General features: G+C 34.9%; 1 protein-coding gene across 5 annotated transcripts in view; it reads left to right on the plus strand.

Moving 5' to 3' along the window:
- RTKN2 (rhotekin 2) overlaps positions 1 to 16,138 on the plus strand; it is a 79,511-nt gene that overhangs the window by 27,939 nt on the left and 35,434 nt on the right. For all 5 annotated transcript variants that reach the window (XM_074296639.1, XM_074296640.1, XM_074296635.1 and 2 more), the window contains 3 exons: positions 4,731 to 4,784; positions 6,484 to 6,601; positions 9,683 to 9,880. In XM_074296639.1, coding sequence (XP_074152740.1) covers positions 4,731 to 4,784; positions 6,484 to 6,601; positions 9,683 to 9,880 — 370 coding nt within the window. The remainder of the gene's footprint in view (positions 1 to 4,730; positions 4,785 to 6,483; positions 6,602 to 9,682; positions 9,881 to 16,138) is intronic.

A 16,138-nucleotide genomic window follows, 5' to 3' on the forward strand; every position in this document is an offset into this window, starting at 1 on the left:
ATTAGCTGGCTTTTCCAGCATTGTGCTTGTCTTAGATTTTATTATCATATTATTTATATCTTCATCTAAGTCATTATAAAAGACCAAGGATGGAACCATTCTATGACATTGCTCAGAAACCTCTCTTCAGGTGGCCATTGTTATTGGTCCATTAATTATTAGTCCACTTATCAATGTTATTTGTGTCCTAGCAGTCAGCTGGTTCCAATCCTACCTAACTGTAGTTTCATCCATCTTCTGAGAGACTGTCAAAATGCTTTCCTAAAATTTAGATGTGTTCATGGCCTCTCTCTAGTCTAGAGAAACTTGTTTTAAATGAATTCTGGTTGGTTTTTAGCAATTTAGCAATAGATAATTTAGCAATTATCTACTCCTTGAAGTGTTCATGAATCATCTCTGTTTTAACCATAAATAAATGTCAGTTTCTCTGACCATGGTTTGAGGTATCTTCTTTTTAAAAAATTGCAACATCTGCCCATCTCCCAGCCAGTGATACTTCTTAGAGATCACCACTAGCTATTCAGTAATCATATCAGTTGTTTTAATGCCCATGGATATACTGGAAGTGGACTAAGTGACTGGAACTTTTTCAGGCCATCAAGGGAGGTATCTTCCTTGCCATTGTCATCTTTTTTGCCTTTTTAGTCTCCTAAGCATTTTTGTTTTTATTCTTCCCACTACAAAAGTCATTTTCATTGGTGGAAAAGTAGAATTAACATGAACTGTACAGTTACATCTCAGTTCTTTTTTTAAAAAATAAATTCTATTTTTTTTATTTTTATTTTTGAATTCCCATCCCAATTCCACTACCCCATCCATTAAGAAATATGCATCTCTTCATTTGGAGATGGATCTTTATGGATGTGAATATTTAATCACTAGTTCTCTAGGATTATTACTAGTCATTGTGCTGATCATAATTCTTAGTCTTTGAAAGTTGTCTTTTTTCTCCCTGAGGCAATTGAGGTTAAGTGACTTGCTCAGGGTCACACAGCCAGCTCTGTTAAGTGTCTGAGGTCAGATTTTCACTCAAGTCCTTTTGACTTCAGGGCTGATGCTCTATCCACTGAGCCACCTAGCTGTCTCGAAAGCTGTTTGTCTCAATATTTTTATTATTTGAATTGTTCTCTTGGTTCTGTTCACTTCACTTTGTATAAGTTCATACAAATCTTACAAGATTTCTCTGAAACCATCCCCTTAATTTCTTAGAGCATGATAGTATTCCATCACATTCCTATATCATAATTTTGTTATTCATTGCCCAATTGATAAGCTACCCTCTCTGTTTCCATTTCTTTACCATCACAAAAAGAATTAGTATAAATATTTTTGTACATATACATCCTTTTCTTCAATTTTTTATCTTTTGGGTAGGTGGTAGGAGAATTAGACCTAGTAGTAATGTTACTGGGTCAAAGGTTATCCAGTTTAATCATTCAACACATTTCCAGAATGCTTCACAGAATGGCTGGACCAGGTCACAGCTTCATACAGTGTTTGATTTATTGATTTATTTAGTGTCTAATTTTCAATCTTTGCTTCAAAGGATCTTTATTGAATATAATTTTTATACTTGGTTGTTAAAAGATGGATTAAATATTTCTGCCTTTGAGGTTTTTAATCCCCTACTACATGATCAATATTTTAAGGTTTCACTTTCCTACTGATCTCCTTGTCTTCTCAAGCACACCAAATAGGAGTGTTATCCCTTCATTGGTTTGCTTCCCTAGTAGCTAAAGCACTTTTTTTAGCATCTTAACTTTCATTATATTGTTTTAACAAATACTGGGATTTTGCCTTTGTGTCATTACTCTTAAGAGACATTGTCATTTTATGTACTGTTATTTGTGCTTACTTCCAGTTTTTATTTATATCTTTATTAAATTTACTTTGGTTGAATTGTAACTTATTAGTCAAGTTCAGTTCCCTGATTATTGCAGGACAAAATGATGAGTTTCTTTTCATATTGTTCTTGTCACTTTTAGCAGATTTTTTTCTCATTGTCATTGTTTGAATACATGCTTTAGCTCCCTGATAGAAGAAGCTTCTTCAGGGAAGAAACTATTATTTTGTATTCTATGTAGCACCTATCATGCTGCCTCACAAATAAGGATTCAATAAATATTTAATCAACAAAATATTGTATATTTCTTTAAAAGGGAATTTTCAAAAAAAGATCTTGTATCTTTGACATGTAAGCCAATTCTTTTGTCCAAATGGTGCCTTTCAATGTACAAGGGTAATAAGTTACTAATTGGACCTTGAGTGACTCAGTGGAATTAATGCCATTTTGAAATAACTAATTTAGGCTAATCACAATCAAAAAGAAATTGTCTATCATTGCACTAAATCCCTGATGAAAGATTTTGCTTTGGACCTGGATTTTCCTTTTGTTTTTTTTGTTTTTTTTTTTTTTAATTTTCATGTTCGTAAAAACATTTTTCCCTGAGAATTCAAATAGATAAAATGTAGAAGCATGTTTTTCCCCAGGTACACATTATCATTGGTTTAATTCCAGATCTGAGTACTGAAGTACTGATTATCTTTTTCACCTTCACCTAATCACTTTTTGACATTGGATAGGGCATGTTGTGAATTTTAATTTATCAAGTGACTATTTTGTTATAAGGTTTCATAATTTTTTCAGATCTCATTATTGTTCAGGAAACCTCGAATTCCTATCCCTGTTCTTCTACTTAGGGGTCAGCTGTGCCTTAACAAAGTAAAATGGATAATTGAAGCACTCATCCTTCTAATTTAAATCAAATGCCAAATTCTTCTATCTATTCTTCTATGGTCCATTCACTTCCCTATTTTTGGCTTCTGTTTTCTCTTCAGACAATAAAGATTGGCAAGGCTGCCCTCATCCAATTGGATAGGAATTGTATTGCTGGGTTTTTTCCTCCAAAGCCACTAGATATCCTCAGAGATTGATGACATTCAACAGATGTGTCTTGCTTTATGGCAATAAATATGTTTCCTATAGGTCTATAAATCACACGTGTACAATTTGAATCATGACTTACGTGAGCCAAAGGAGCTTACTATTTATTTAGAAAAATCTTCCCTGGAATCTTTTCATAGAAATGAAAAACCCATTCCTAATGCGAATAATTAGTTCATTTCACCTGTTTTCTGGTGGATTTTTAGATATCAATTCCAATACTAAGTTGAGATCAGAGAGTAGAAATGAAGCCAGCATAGGGAGGGGATGATGATGACAGACTGATAAAGTTCTAATTGAACAGTCAAGGTCCCATGGGGTCTAAAAGGGAAGCTCTTCACAAATGTATCTAGCTTAAATCCATACAGATTTGTAACTAATTAAAACTGACATAATTAATAGGTGTGAAAATTTCATGTGTAAACTTGGTGAGTGATGATAGAGGGGGAAAAAAGTTTTAAGTAGGGATTAAAGACCTGCTTTAGGCAGTTTCTCAGGAAATAAATTGAAGTAGAGGGTTGAAGCAATTATCTAGATAATTTAGGGAAAAATCTCCAGGTATTTCAAGCTGAAACTCACCCTGCGTCTGGCTTTGTTGTAGACACAGTTGGATGATACTATATCCTCCTTCAGGTGGAGGCCCATGAGCTTCCTCCACTCAGTGTCCACATGTGGTTCTGTATGTTGTGTAATTATTCTTGCAGAGAGCAGGAAGGGAGACACCAAGGAAGAATTATTAGTAGATCCTATAAAGCAAGTCCATGTCTTCCCAAGCAAAGTGGAAAATTGTGAGGGTTGTCCAAATAATTCAAAGGGTCTTTGGACTCTGTATCTGGAATTTAAAGGTTCTGCTCAGGTATTGATTGATACACAGGCCAGCATTCTTTCCCTCCTTTTTTGAATGTCTCTCAGGAATGGCTTTGGACATTTTCCATTGTTCCAGCCACATCTATTTGCTCGTTGTTCTTCTCATCAATATTTAGAGTACTAGTGAGAGCCAGAGGGTAGTGGTAGATACAATCTGAAGAGTGATGGGCCAAAGTCATTCCTGGATTGGGAGTCAGAAGTACTGTACTGTAAATGCGACCTAGCACAAGGCTTGCAACCTCTGCATCCCAGCTACAAAATGAAGGACTTGGAATCCATAGCCTCTACGCTCCCTTCCACTGCAGAGCTATGAAATCATATAAGGAAATGCAGAGATTTTCAGGAGTACAAGAATATTCTTGGGTGTTAATTTTGGATTATTTCTGGGACAAATCACTTAATTTCTCTCTGGGTCTCAGTTTCCTTGTTTGTAAAAAAAAAAAAAAAAAGTGATCAAGGTGATTTTAAAGGTTTGTTCTAATTCTAACATTCTTTGATTCTATGAAGTCACATATTGCTGCCCTTTACATTATATTAGATTTGTTATTAATGCCTACACAAAACAAAATTCAATGAATAGATTTTCCCATAGCCGATCGACTTTTTAAGTGCAGAATATCACAAAATGAAAATGTTACATTGTAAATTTATTATAGTTCTTTCCTGGGCAAGAGATGTTATATTATTTTTAGCAATCTTTCATTAATATTAAAGGCCTGTAAGATTTAAAATTTCTAACTTAACGCTTTTAAAAAAAAAAAAAGCAAAATGTTAGCTCATACTGGAACATTTAAATAATAAACTTTCTTCTGGTATTAGTAGTCAGTATCCATTATGAAATTCACAGGCTAAGATTACTTCAAGGTATGAAGTCTGGAAGTAAATTATTACACGTAGTCATTTCTTTTTCTCCCTCTAGATATTCGAATACCATTAATGTGGAAAGACTCTGATCATTTCAGTAATAAAGAAGGTATGTGTAAAAATTTTCTTAATTTAAATCAAAATGTGGGATTATTGAAAGCCAGTCTTTCTACAATGAGATGCAGATATCATTTGATTAATTGAAAGAATTTTGCTGAATTATTTAACAGACTGATGCCTTCTCTCCGTTGTAACTTCTCTCCAATTAGGATTATGCATATGGGGTATATTTTTGGTTGTTGCTGGGAAAATGTGCAAAGCTATAGTTATGGTTAAAGTAAATAGGAGAAAAGTCGTGAGGGGAAGAAAGTTGATATTTATAATTGGACTGGCAGCTAGAAATACTTTACTGCCTCTTATTTATAACTCATTCCAATATTTAAGAATATGTAGCACAGGCTGGGGGAAAGAATCTGCAGCTTAGTCTCTGATTTTCAGCATTTCATGGCGTCTTGGATGGTTTTTACAAATTCATGTACTTTCCAAGGTCACGGAGATTAACCCCAAATCATTTCCAGCTGTTATCCAACATAACATTCACCTTTGTTGTCAGTGGGTTCAGAAAGCCTGTGAAGGGAAAAAAGAAACCCAACAAAGATCTTTTATCTAGTACAATTTTTCTTCAGTATTATATTAGCATATTTTTCTGCTGATTGATATTTCTTTAATAACTGGATCATATTCAGCATGATTAATTTTGCATGGAATGTCTGAAATTTGGTTAGTTTTCTATTATTTCCTTTAAGGAGTTATAGGCACCTCAAGAAAGGAGCATGTGTCAGAGTGGAAGATCATCTTTCCAATGATTACAGTAAAATCTCTCTTCTCGTTTGCTACATCAAATCTCCTCTGTGTGATTAGAAACCAGATAACTCAACTTGTTGAAATTATGTCCAAATCAGCATAAACAAGTCTGAAGTGAGAAGAGCGCCAGGAGAGTGATTCTCCTGGGATTAAAATACATGAGCATTTTATTCGTTCATGGACTTTGTAACATCAGTCTTGTCAGTTTAGCGATCTCTTAGTTACTTGTCTGGGTTTCAGCTGTGTTCCCGTTAGATGAAATTATAGAATAGTTAAGCTCCAGAGAGATGAGGCTTTGCTGTGTATTGGTGGAACTGTTGGGCTAATTCAACAACAAAATGTGAAGTAAGATACTGACAGCCTCCAATTAGGTTACATATCCTCCTCCCCTTGCTTAAAGTGTTCATCCCTTACACAGATGTTCCATTGGCCATAGGAGCTTCTTTCCTATTTGAGATTTCTGTCATTGTCCTTTATCCACTCTCCATCTTTGTTACCTGTCCCTCACTACAGCCTTATTCCCACTTTTCCCTTAGCTCTAGAACCTGTCCTGGCCCTGGGGAGAAAGAAGGATATCTGTATTGCTCATCCTTATCTTTCACACCCCTGCTATTCTCTAGAAATATCATCAAACTTCTACTCCACCTCCTTTTTTCCATAGAGAACTTGCTATGAAATAATTGCCAAGGACAAACTGGATCCTACCCTGAATTCCCAATAAGTCCTCCTTGTCAAGGCTCAACATTAGTATTCCTTCAAATCTCCTGACACTTGTAAACAGTCTACATGGAAAATGTGCTTTAAGGTTCAAACATACATTGGAGACTTGTCAATATTGTGTTTATGAAAATAAGAATTTTGGGGGATATGCCTTTGAATGTCATACAACCTTATTGTGATTTAACTTTGTTTGCTAAAATAATGTTTATTTATTTATTTTTTAGGATCACAGCGTTATGCTATTTTTTGTTTATTCAAGATGGGAACTGAAATTTTTGATACCAACATGATGATTGTCGATAAAACAATCACTGACTTATGTTTTGATAATGTAACGATATTGTAAGTATTTTTCATCTTCCAAGACTAAAGACAGGCTAATCTCTCATTCAAAAAGACAGAGTAACACATGACACAAAAATTCACATTTTGAATTATTCGGGAGGCAAGAAGACATTTTTATTTCTACTGCTTATAGTAGAGATGAACACATACTGAGAAGTGAATTTGAAAATAACATTACTACATCTACATTTCATTTAAAAGAATTTTTAAAGATTTGAATGTTAAAATCTTTTATGTAGAAATAGCATATTCATAACAATGAATGTTTAAAGATTTATTGAATTGGATCAGCTTTTATAAAGTTAATAAGCCTTTGCTTGCTAAATCTCTTCCCATAATTAAATTAAAACTTCAGAACATATTTGCTATTACAGCAGAATCGCTTAACTAATTTGTGTCATGGACTCACTTTAAAATGTGCTGGAGCCAGCTCAGACCAGCTTGTGAAAACCAGTTGATATATTTTCTGTGTGAGCATTTATACTTGGACAAATACTGCAACTCAAAACTTGATTTATTGTTTTGTTGATTGCTTAAACATGGAAAAATGATGAAGAAAATGGAAATAATGCAGATTAAACTCCTATCAAATACATTTCCTGTCCCCCTCCCCACCAGTTGGTTATTAAAAATCTGCCAGTATACTTCTACATGAACTTAGTCTGATGAAGCTTATGAAGTCCTTCTCAGAATAATGGTTTGAAATGCCTAAAATAAAATGTACAAGATTTCAGAGGAAATCATATCATATTATATTAAATATATCATCAATAAAATATCAAATATTTTTATTTTTAATGAGATTTTAAAGATAGTTTATATTAAGAATTCATTAAGAACCCCCAAATAAGATCATATGTGGTCTAAGAAAGATGCATCTTGAATCCCAAACAAGGAGGCCATTATTATTAGTAAGCTTGCCTTCACAGTAATCCTGAAATATGGGGACAACATTGATTTAGTGACTTCTTGATCTAGTGACTTGATCTAGTGACTTCTTGTCTATTGATGCTTTTTTTGCCCAACATTACAAAAGAGTAAAAAAAGGAATTGTAGTGATGTTCGAATGTTTATTGTCTGAATTTAGAACAAGATAGAGTGCTTTAGGTAGACTTCAAAATCATTGTTGACTACTAGGCTTTTTCAACCCCTTTTAGATCTTCTTGGCCCCCACCACTATATGATTCCTGTTTATTCTTAGAGTCTGAAAGGACTGGCAGCATTTGGATCTTGGGCTCTTGTCCTCCTAGATATCTCCTGTTCTTTGTGGAGCCAGAGAATGACAATAGCTCATATTTCTCTAGATCCAATGGGCACATTAATCTGAGTAGGAATTTTTATTATCCCCATTTTATAGATTAGTATACTAAGGCTGAGAGAGGTTAAGGGAGTTCCCCTATGATCCCAGAGATCATCACTGAAAGGGGCAAAATGGACACCCAAATTTTGCCTGAGTTTTGTGCCTTGCACATAATTTTGCTGTATTTAAACCCCAATGTATGTGGTCCACAGATCAAGTGTTATGGTGGTAAATTGTAGGGCTTATTTATACCTCTTTAATCTTCTTCCTGTATTTTATTTTACACACAGAATTCAAAACACACAGGACTCACGTTATTGCCAGTCAGTAGCAAAAATGGGTGTAACCCAAGCTGTATTTGTGAATACCGAAAGCATTACCTGAATAGATCAATCCTTGAAAAACACTCTCCTAAAAATAGCCTGGAAGTTGAGGAGCAAGTATCTTCTTTCAAGTTACCTGAGATTATTTTCATCTCCATTAATAGATATTTCTTATTCCTTTTTAAAGCCCGAATTAGCCTGAGGGTCATTCTATTTTGCTGGTGTGCTGAAATAGCCTCTAAATCAATTTTTTTTTTTTCTCTGAAAACTCAAGTCAAAATCTTTTGTAGGAAAAGAAGCAAATTAAGTTATTTAAAAAAAAAAAAAAAAGCACAATTTACAACTAAAAATCATCCTGGTAAATATTTTAAATGTTTAAAAAATAAACCCTGACAAATGTTTAAAATGCTTTTTTAGAATGTGCTTTTTGTTATGATAATTGTTTCTTTTAATAAGAATTCAGTATTTATGAATCTGTTTTTCCTCTAAATATTGACATTTGTTAGTCATTACTAGGAATACTGTATGTTTAAAAGTTGCCAAATAATAAACTACAGAAATATCTGGAAGTTATTTCTTGGGTTTATCCAAACTATAGATTGTTCATTTAAATCTTAAAAGGCTAAAGCTGCATTTTTAAAGTCTCTAAGGCTTTTCATTTTTCCATCTGCAGGCAGCATCTGCTGCTGATGATCCACTTATTTAGGTCCTAAGTACATTTTCTTGTTGGTTATAAACACTATATTTTTCTGTTGTAAAGGCCTGGTGTCATGGAAAAGGCTATCTGGAATGGGCCAAAAAGCTGGCTTCAACATACTTCTGTGGTTTATGATGTCATCCTCTAGTACATCTATATCTACCCTGTGAGCACCCCAAATTAAACCAAATAATGAAATATGAATTATAGCTGGGGGCCAAGGGCAAGCTGGGCTGAGGATGCAGAATCTTGCCAACATTGCAGGCTTTAGGGGGAAACCTACAAATGAGCTGTTGTGAGGGTGCTATTGACATAAGATCTTTCCATAAAAATAGTGTTTTGGAGCAATAAAGTCACTTCAGGAAATGAGCCATTTAATGTAAATACATTAAAAGTATGTCCATGATAGAAATGACAAAGAGAAATAATAACGTGGGGAAAATGAATTACATTTACATTTTTTAAAGCATCTATTCTGAGCTTAAGGTACTCACTGTGTAAGCTATTCCTTGGTAACTCCAGAAATTTCAATAACGCATGTTATTAAGGTACTAAATAATAAAGACTTTGAGAATCTAACTCATTAGCATATATTAACATAAGCCGATTTCAAATGTTGATTTAGAATATCTGTTAAAAAAAAAACATCAATGAGAAATTTCTTGGCTCTTATCAATAGCCTTTTATGCCATGTCCACATTTCCATTTTGTAAAAAACTGACTGAAACAGCTAAAGTTATGTATGTGTTTGTTTTTAGTAATGAAGCGGGGCCAGACTTCCAGATAAAGGTAGAGATCTATAGTTGCTGTGTTGAGGAAGCATCTCTAGCGAATGTACCAAGAACACTTGCCAAGAGACTGAGAAGATCTCTCAGTAAAACTACGGCAAAAAAAGTCAGTTGTATGCTACAAAGTGATGACCTTGAAACTGACTTTCACTGCAACCCCTTAAAATTGTAAGTAGTTTAATTAAATATGGTTATTTTAGTATATATGAATGTAAGTATACATTTGTGTCACATAATGTCATTTTTTTTCGCCTCTGACTAGTACACATTTGTGTTTCAAATGGGAGGGAAAAATCCAAATATAGAAAGGAAACTAGAGTTGTCCCAATAATTAATTGGCTAGCGTACTCCTTTGAAGTCAGGAAGTCTAGAGGCTGCCTATTTTCATTGAAGAGGCCTTGGCTGGGGAATCTTTGTCTGCATTTCTTATAAGGGTTATCTCTGTGTTGAAGTGTTTACATGCTATCTGTCTTAATAGTTGGGGACCCTGCTGCTTCTAGTAGGCAGTAAGTACATTATGCTTCCTCCTTATTATAAGGTATGCTGTTAGCCAATTTAACAGGCTGTCACTCAAGAAAATGTTCCCTTGTTAGTCAGAAAATGGTTGCTATCAGGTATATAATTCATTGGCAAACCACTGACCAAGCTTTTGATGAGTTTAATGTCAATGACGTTTTGGTATTAGTCAATATTTTTGCTATAAATTAAAGACATTAGAGTTCCTGGAATTATGAGTTCCAAAAATGTTTAATGAATTTTCTCTGAATAGCTACAATGAAATAGCCTATCTCTTAGTGCCAAATGTAATGCAGAGGGCGCTTGACTGTCTTAGAGGGAAGTCAATCAGCATGATGGAAAGCAGTAGTATCGGACTCATGGAAACTAGGACTCCTAACCCTCATTAAGCATCCCTGTGCACATGGACTAAGAAAACCATCTCTTCCCATTAACTCTGTCTTGTGGTAGCACACAGGAATGTGGCGAGCCCCCGTCCCGGGCCGTGTGCACCATGGATGGGCTTCTGCACTTCAGGAAAACCTGAGTTCGGCTCCCAGCTCACACCCTGGGTAGCTGCAGAAGCCCAGAAAAACCGCTTCAATTCTCTCAGCCTCTACTTGCTTATCTGTAAGGTGAAGAGTTGGATTGGATGGCCTTCTAGCTCCCTTCTAGCTCTCAATCAACCAGATAAAAAACCTAGGGCCTAGGAAGGCTGGGACTGCCTTTTGGACCACAGTTTCAGTCCAGATTCTCAGAATCCAAATAGTTGTTTCTGCTCCATCATATTGTCATTGGGAAATGCCTTCATAACTCTCAAAGCAATTTTTTCTTTTTTCTTTTCTTTTTTCTTTTTTTTTGCTTTAAGCAATGAAATTTTTTTTTAACTAGGAGGGCTTTAATGAGTTGAGTTTTTTTTTTTTTTAATCCTTGTAAGGTTTTTACTTTTTTTTCAATTACATGTACAAACAAAATTTTTGAAAGTAATTTGAGCTCCCCCCCACATTGAGAAGGAAATGGTTTGATATAGATAATACATGTGCAGTATTGCAAATCAAAAACTTAGCCAAGTTACAAAAGAAAATGCAGACAAAAAAATCCAAAAATAAAAAATTAAATAGCATATACTTCAATCTGCATTCAAGATACCTTCAATTCTTTCTCTGGAGGAGGGTAGCACTTTTCATTAAAAATAAGTCCTTCGGAATTGTCTTAGATAATTGTATTACTGAGAGTACCTAAGTCATTCATGGCTGATGCTGGTACAATATTGCTGTTATTGTATACAGTGTTTTTCTGCTTCTACTCGCTTCACTTCTCAAAGCAAAGCTGAAAGAGTTCTACCCAAAGGGTTGGGAATAATGTCCCTGTCTAGATGTGTCTAAGCTCTCAGATGAGCATTCTGAAAGGGACGGAGAGTATATTGTAGGTTTGTTAAAAATAAAACAAGCACCAGCACATTATTTTACGCCACCTGGAGGAGATGGGTATTGATAGATTTTTATACCACTGAGAGTTAGATGTCCAGTCATGTGATACTGTTACAAAGGTCATTGATAAATCCATTTTAACCACCCATGGTGTGAATTCCTAACGTTTCAGATTCTACTATTGTATAAAAACCACAGTCATTCATTAAATGATTTTAGGCTTAGATGTATTAATAACCTTTATTGGTACAAACCATTGAAAAATATAGGAAAAAATAAGGAGATCATTAGAAAAATATTAAAGGTTTTAAAATGCGCTCGTATTTTCAGGTAGGATGATACTCATATAATGAGAGAGCCTCAGGACTCCAGCAGGCATTTTACAGATGAGGAAATTGTAATCCAAAGAAGTGGGGAGACATATTCAGCCACACATGGTGGAGCTGGGATTAAAGTACTTACTGCTTCTCTGTTGACTTTTAAAACAGACCAACCTGTTTGTTTTGGCATGCTTTTTGAATTTTGAGTTCCAAATCATCTCTCTCTTTTCTATTTCCCCTTCACCCCCTGAAAAGGCAAACAATGTGATATCAATTATACACGTCAAATCATGCAAAACATTACCATATTAGTCATATCACAAAGAAAAGCAAGAAAATACTTGAATCTGTACTTGTAGTTCATTAGTTCTCTCTGGAGGTGGATGACATTTTTTCATCATTAGTTCTTTGGAATTGTCTTGGATCGTTGCATCGATCAGAGCAACCAAGTCTTTCTTAAATGACCATTAGAACAGCATTGCTGTTACTGTGTACATTCTCACTTCTCTTTGCATCAGTTCACATAGATCTTCATATGTTGTTGGAGCCCTGTCTTCCCAGAATCAGTCAGGATAATCAAAAGTCTTTATTCTTGGTCTTTTTCGGTCAGGGGATTAGATCTAGCAATCTCCATACCTCCTTCCTCTCTCTCCACCACCAGGAGAATGCCTCAATCTCCTCCTCATGTCAGTTCCCCTTCTTTGTCCACACCCACCGATCCAGCCAGCACAGAATAGCTGGGGAGGGTCATCCTTCAAACACGTTAATAGAGACTGTCCAATTGGCAATTAGTCTCACGTGCTCCATTATCCAAGTGCATTTGCTCAGTTCTAGCCCTTTACAATGTGTTTTCTGAATCGTGCTCCTCCTCCTGCTAACATATCTTACAGCACAGTCATAAGCCACAACTTGTTCAACCACTTCCAAATTAATAAGTATCCCCTTAGTTATTTTCCAAAATGGCTGAGTCAATTCACAGCTTCACCAATAGAGTTGTCTTATGTTCCTTTTTCTTTGATCTTTTTGGGATACAACTGTAGTAGTATTAATGGATCAAAGGGTATGCCCTTTGGGCATAGTTCCAGATTGTTCTCCAGAGAATGGCTGGACCAGTTCACTATTCCAACAATTGTTTAATATACTTGTTTCCCCTCAATCCCTCTAGAATTTGTTTCTGAGAAGTGTAAGGAGTACCTTTTTAAATTTACCTTTTTCTAATCAGTAGTGATTTAATGTGTTTTTCATATGATTATTGATAGCTTGATTTCATTGTGTGAAAATTGCCTGTTCCTATCCTTTGATCTATCAATTTGGGAATAGCTTTTTTTTAATAGGTTTGACTCAGTTCCCTATTTGAGAAATGAAACTTTTATCAGAAAATTGCTGTAAATTTTTTTTTAAATAATTACTTCATTGTCTAACCTTTTAGCAAGATAGTTTCCTTCCTTATCTCTTTTAGTAAGGTCTGTTTTTGCTTTTGCTTTGAGATCAGGATTACTGTCCCTGCCTTTTTTTTTATTCAGCTGAAGCAGTATTGATTCTGATATCTGTCACTCCCCAACCCTTCCCCCTCACATATACACACATACACATCCATTCTCAGGTCCACTACAGTAGCTCTTCCTTATAGGCTTCTTTTAGGTTGAAAATTTTTTCCTATACTATCTCTTCCAGTGCTTCTCTCTCATTTCTATTTTTTAAGTCATTCCAACATAATTGATGCACATTCATGCCTTCACTTTAAGTAGACTCCTAACTGCCCTAATAATGCAATTGTTAGGAGTTGTAGGTACCATCTTCTCATATAGGAATAGTTATTGAATCCCTTGTGATAATCTTTTATGTTTACCTCAGGTCTTCTGTTTGAATGTCAGATTTTTTATTTAGCTCTGGGCTTTTCATCAGGAATGCTTGAAAATTCTTAATATCATTAAATATTGTGAAATGTTAACAGTTAAATTAATATGTGTTAAATATTAAGTTTATTGAATTCCTTGTTTTCTCCTTTCTGTTTACTTTATATATTTCTTTTGAGAATTGTACTTGAAAATCAAGTTTTCAATTCAGTTCTGGTCTTTTCATCAGGAATTTAATTTCATTAAATGTAGAATATATAGTTACTGTTCTTGGTTGTAATTCTAGATCCTTTGCCCTCTGGAATATCATATTCCAATCCCCTTTACCCCTTTAAACTTATATGATTCTGACTGTGATTTTGACTGCTTCATGATACTTGAATTGTTTCTTTCTGGAGGCTTGCAATATTTTCCCTTTGATCTGGAATTTCTGGGAATTTTTTGGGATATCTTGCAGGAGGTGATGGGTGAATTACACCTTCTGGATCAAGGATATAAGGGCAGTTTTCCTTTACAACTTTGAAATATGATTTCTAGGTTTTGTTTTTGTTTTGTTTTGTTTTGTTTTTTGCTCAGTTTTCAGGTAGTAATATTTAAATTATCTGTCCTTTAGATATTTTCCAGGTCAGTTGTTTTTCTGATGAGATACTTTACTTTTTCCCTCCACCTTTTTGCTTTTATAACTTTGTTTTATTTTATTGTTTCTTGATGTGTTATGAAGTCATTAGCTTCCATTTGCCCAATTCTAATTTTTAAGGAATTTTTTTTTCATTGAGTTTTTGTACCTCTTTTACCATAGGTCAACTGTTTTTTAAGTATTTTTATAGTATTTTTTAATGCCTCTTTTGTTAAGTTATTCTAGTTTTATCATTTTTTTTGCATAATTTTCATTTCTTTTCCCAATTTTGCTTCTACCAATTTTATCTCTTTAACATTTCCAGTAATTCTTGTTGAACATGGATCCAATTAACATTTTTCTTTTAGACTATGCTTGTAGGTGCTTTCACATTGTTATCTTTTGAGTCTTGATCTTCCCTTCTCCCATAGCAGCTTTTTATGGTCCAGTTCTTTTGTTCTTTTTTGTCATTTGCTCATCTTAACTACCTACTTCTTGACTGAACTTTTAAAATAAAGTTAGGCTATGCTCACCTATGGGTTGAGAGACACTGTTCTAAACTTCTGGGTTTTTTAGCTGCTTCTTTTCAGAGCTAGTTCTGGGAGTCTGCAAGTTTTTGGTTCTTCCAAGATGATGTTATCCTGGGAGAGGTATCTCTCTACTCTTCAAGTCAATGCCACAAGTACTAGTACTTGTCTTACCTTTGAATCTGCAACTAGAGTCCCTGCTCCCTTATGACTGACTTCTTGTGGGCTCTGCCACTCAAATTTTATTTGAGGAGATATTTTATTTCTTTTGAGGAGACATTTTGAAATTGTTTGGAGGGCAGTGTTTGGGATTTCAGCTGAGCTGCTTCCTGTATTCCACCATCTTATTCCCCAATGTTCTTTCAAAACTTTCTGAACAAATCCCAAAGCAGAAATATTTAAAATACTAAGCACAGGTTTAGAAATGAAGAATCTAAATCTTAATTCATATCCATTTTGTGCCAAAAGATGACCAAATAATAGAATCAATATTTTTTCAGTCTGGTGATATCCTTTTGAGAATTTTGAGAGGGATTTTTGAGTGTTGCATCATTGACTAATATGTCTTGAATTAAATAATTTATTGGTAAAGCTAAGCATATATTATTCTTGGCAGGTGTCATTTTCTTGTCAATCAGACTGAAAATCTTTGAGAGTGAGCCTTGTGCTGCAGAGACATACAGACTCTGTGACTGAGGGAGATGCTTCACTTGTCTGGGACTAGGGTTAGCGAAGGCTTGGCTAGAGGGAGCTGCCATCCATTCCAGGGAATTGCCAATCTGGGCTCTGACTCCAACTTAATATCACAAAAATAGTACCTTCATGCTGCTTCCCCTTTCTTCTATTTTCTTAGCTTACTAGAAGACCACCGTTCTGGGAGATCCCACTCAGGTTGTTGCATAGACAGCAAAGCTTCTGCTTGACTATATTGAAAGCTCTCTCAGCCTATTTGCAGTGAGGATGGTTTTATTTCTGTAAAATAAGAAAGCTGTCAAAGGAACAACTCCACTCCTTCCCAGATGAAGTCAAACATGCAAATATGTATTTAGTTCAGGAAGAATTGTTATTATTTGTCCTTCCTTCTTGAAAAGGACCAGGACATTAAGGAGGTGATGTCATGACATGCAAATGAATTGGATTGAAGGGAGAGAGGGAGGGCTGGGCAAGGTCACCTGCCTCACT

This window comes from Sminthopsis crassicaudata, chromosome 2 (assembly GCF_048593235.1).
Source record: "Sminthopsis crassicaudata isolate SCR6 chromosome 2, ASM4859323v1, whole genome shotgun sequence".
Lineage (NCBI taxonomy): Eukaryota > Metazoa > Chordata > Mammalia > Dasyuromorphia > Dasyuridae > Sminthopsis > Sminthopsis crassicaudata.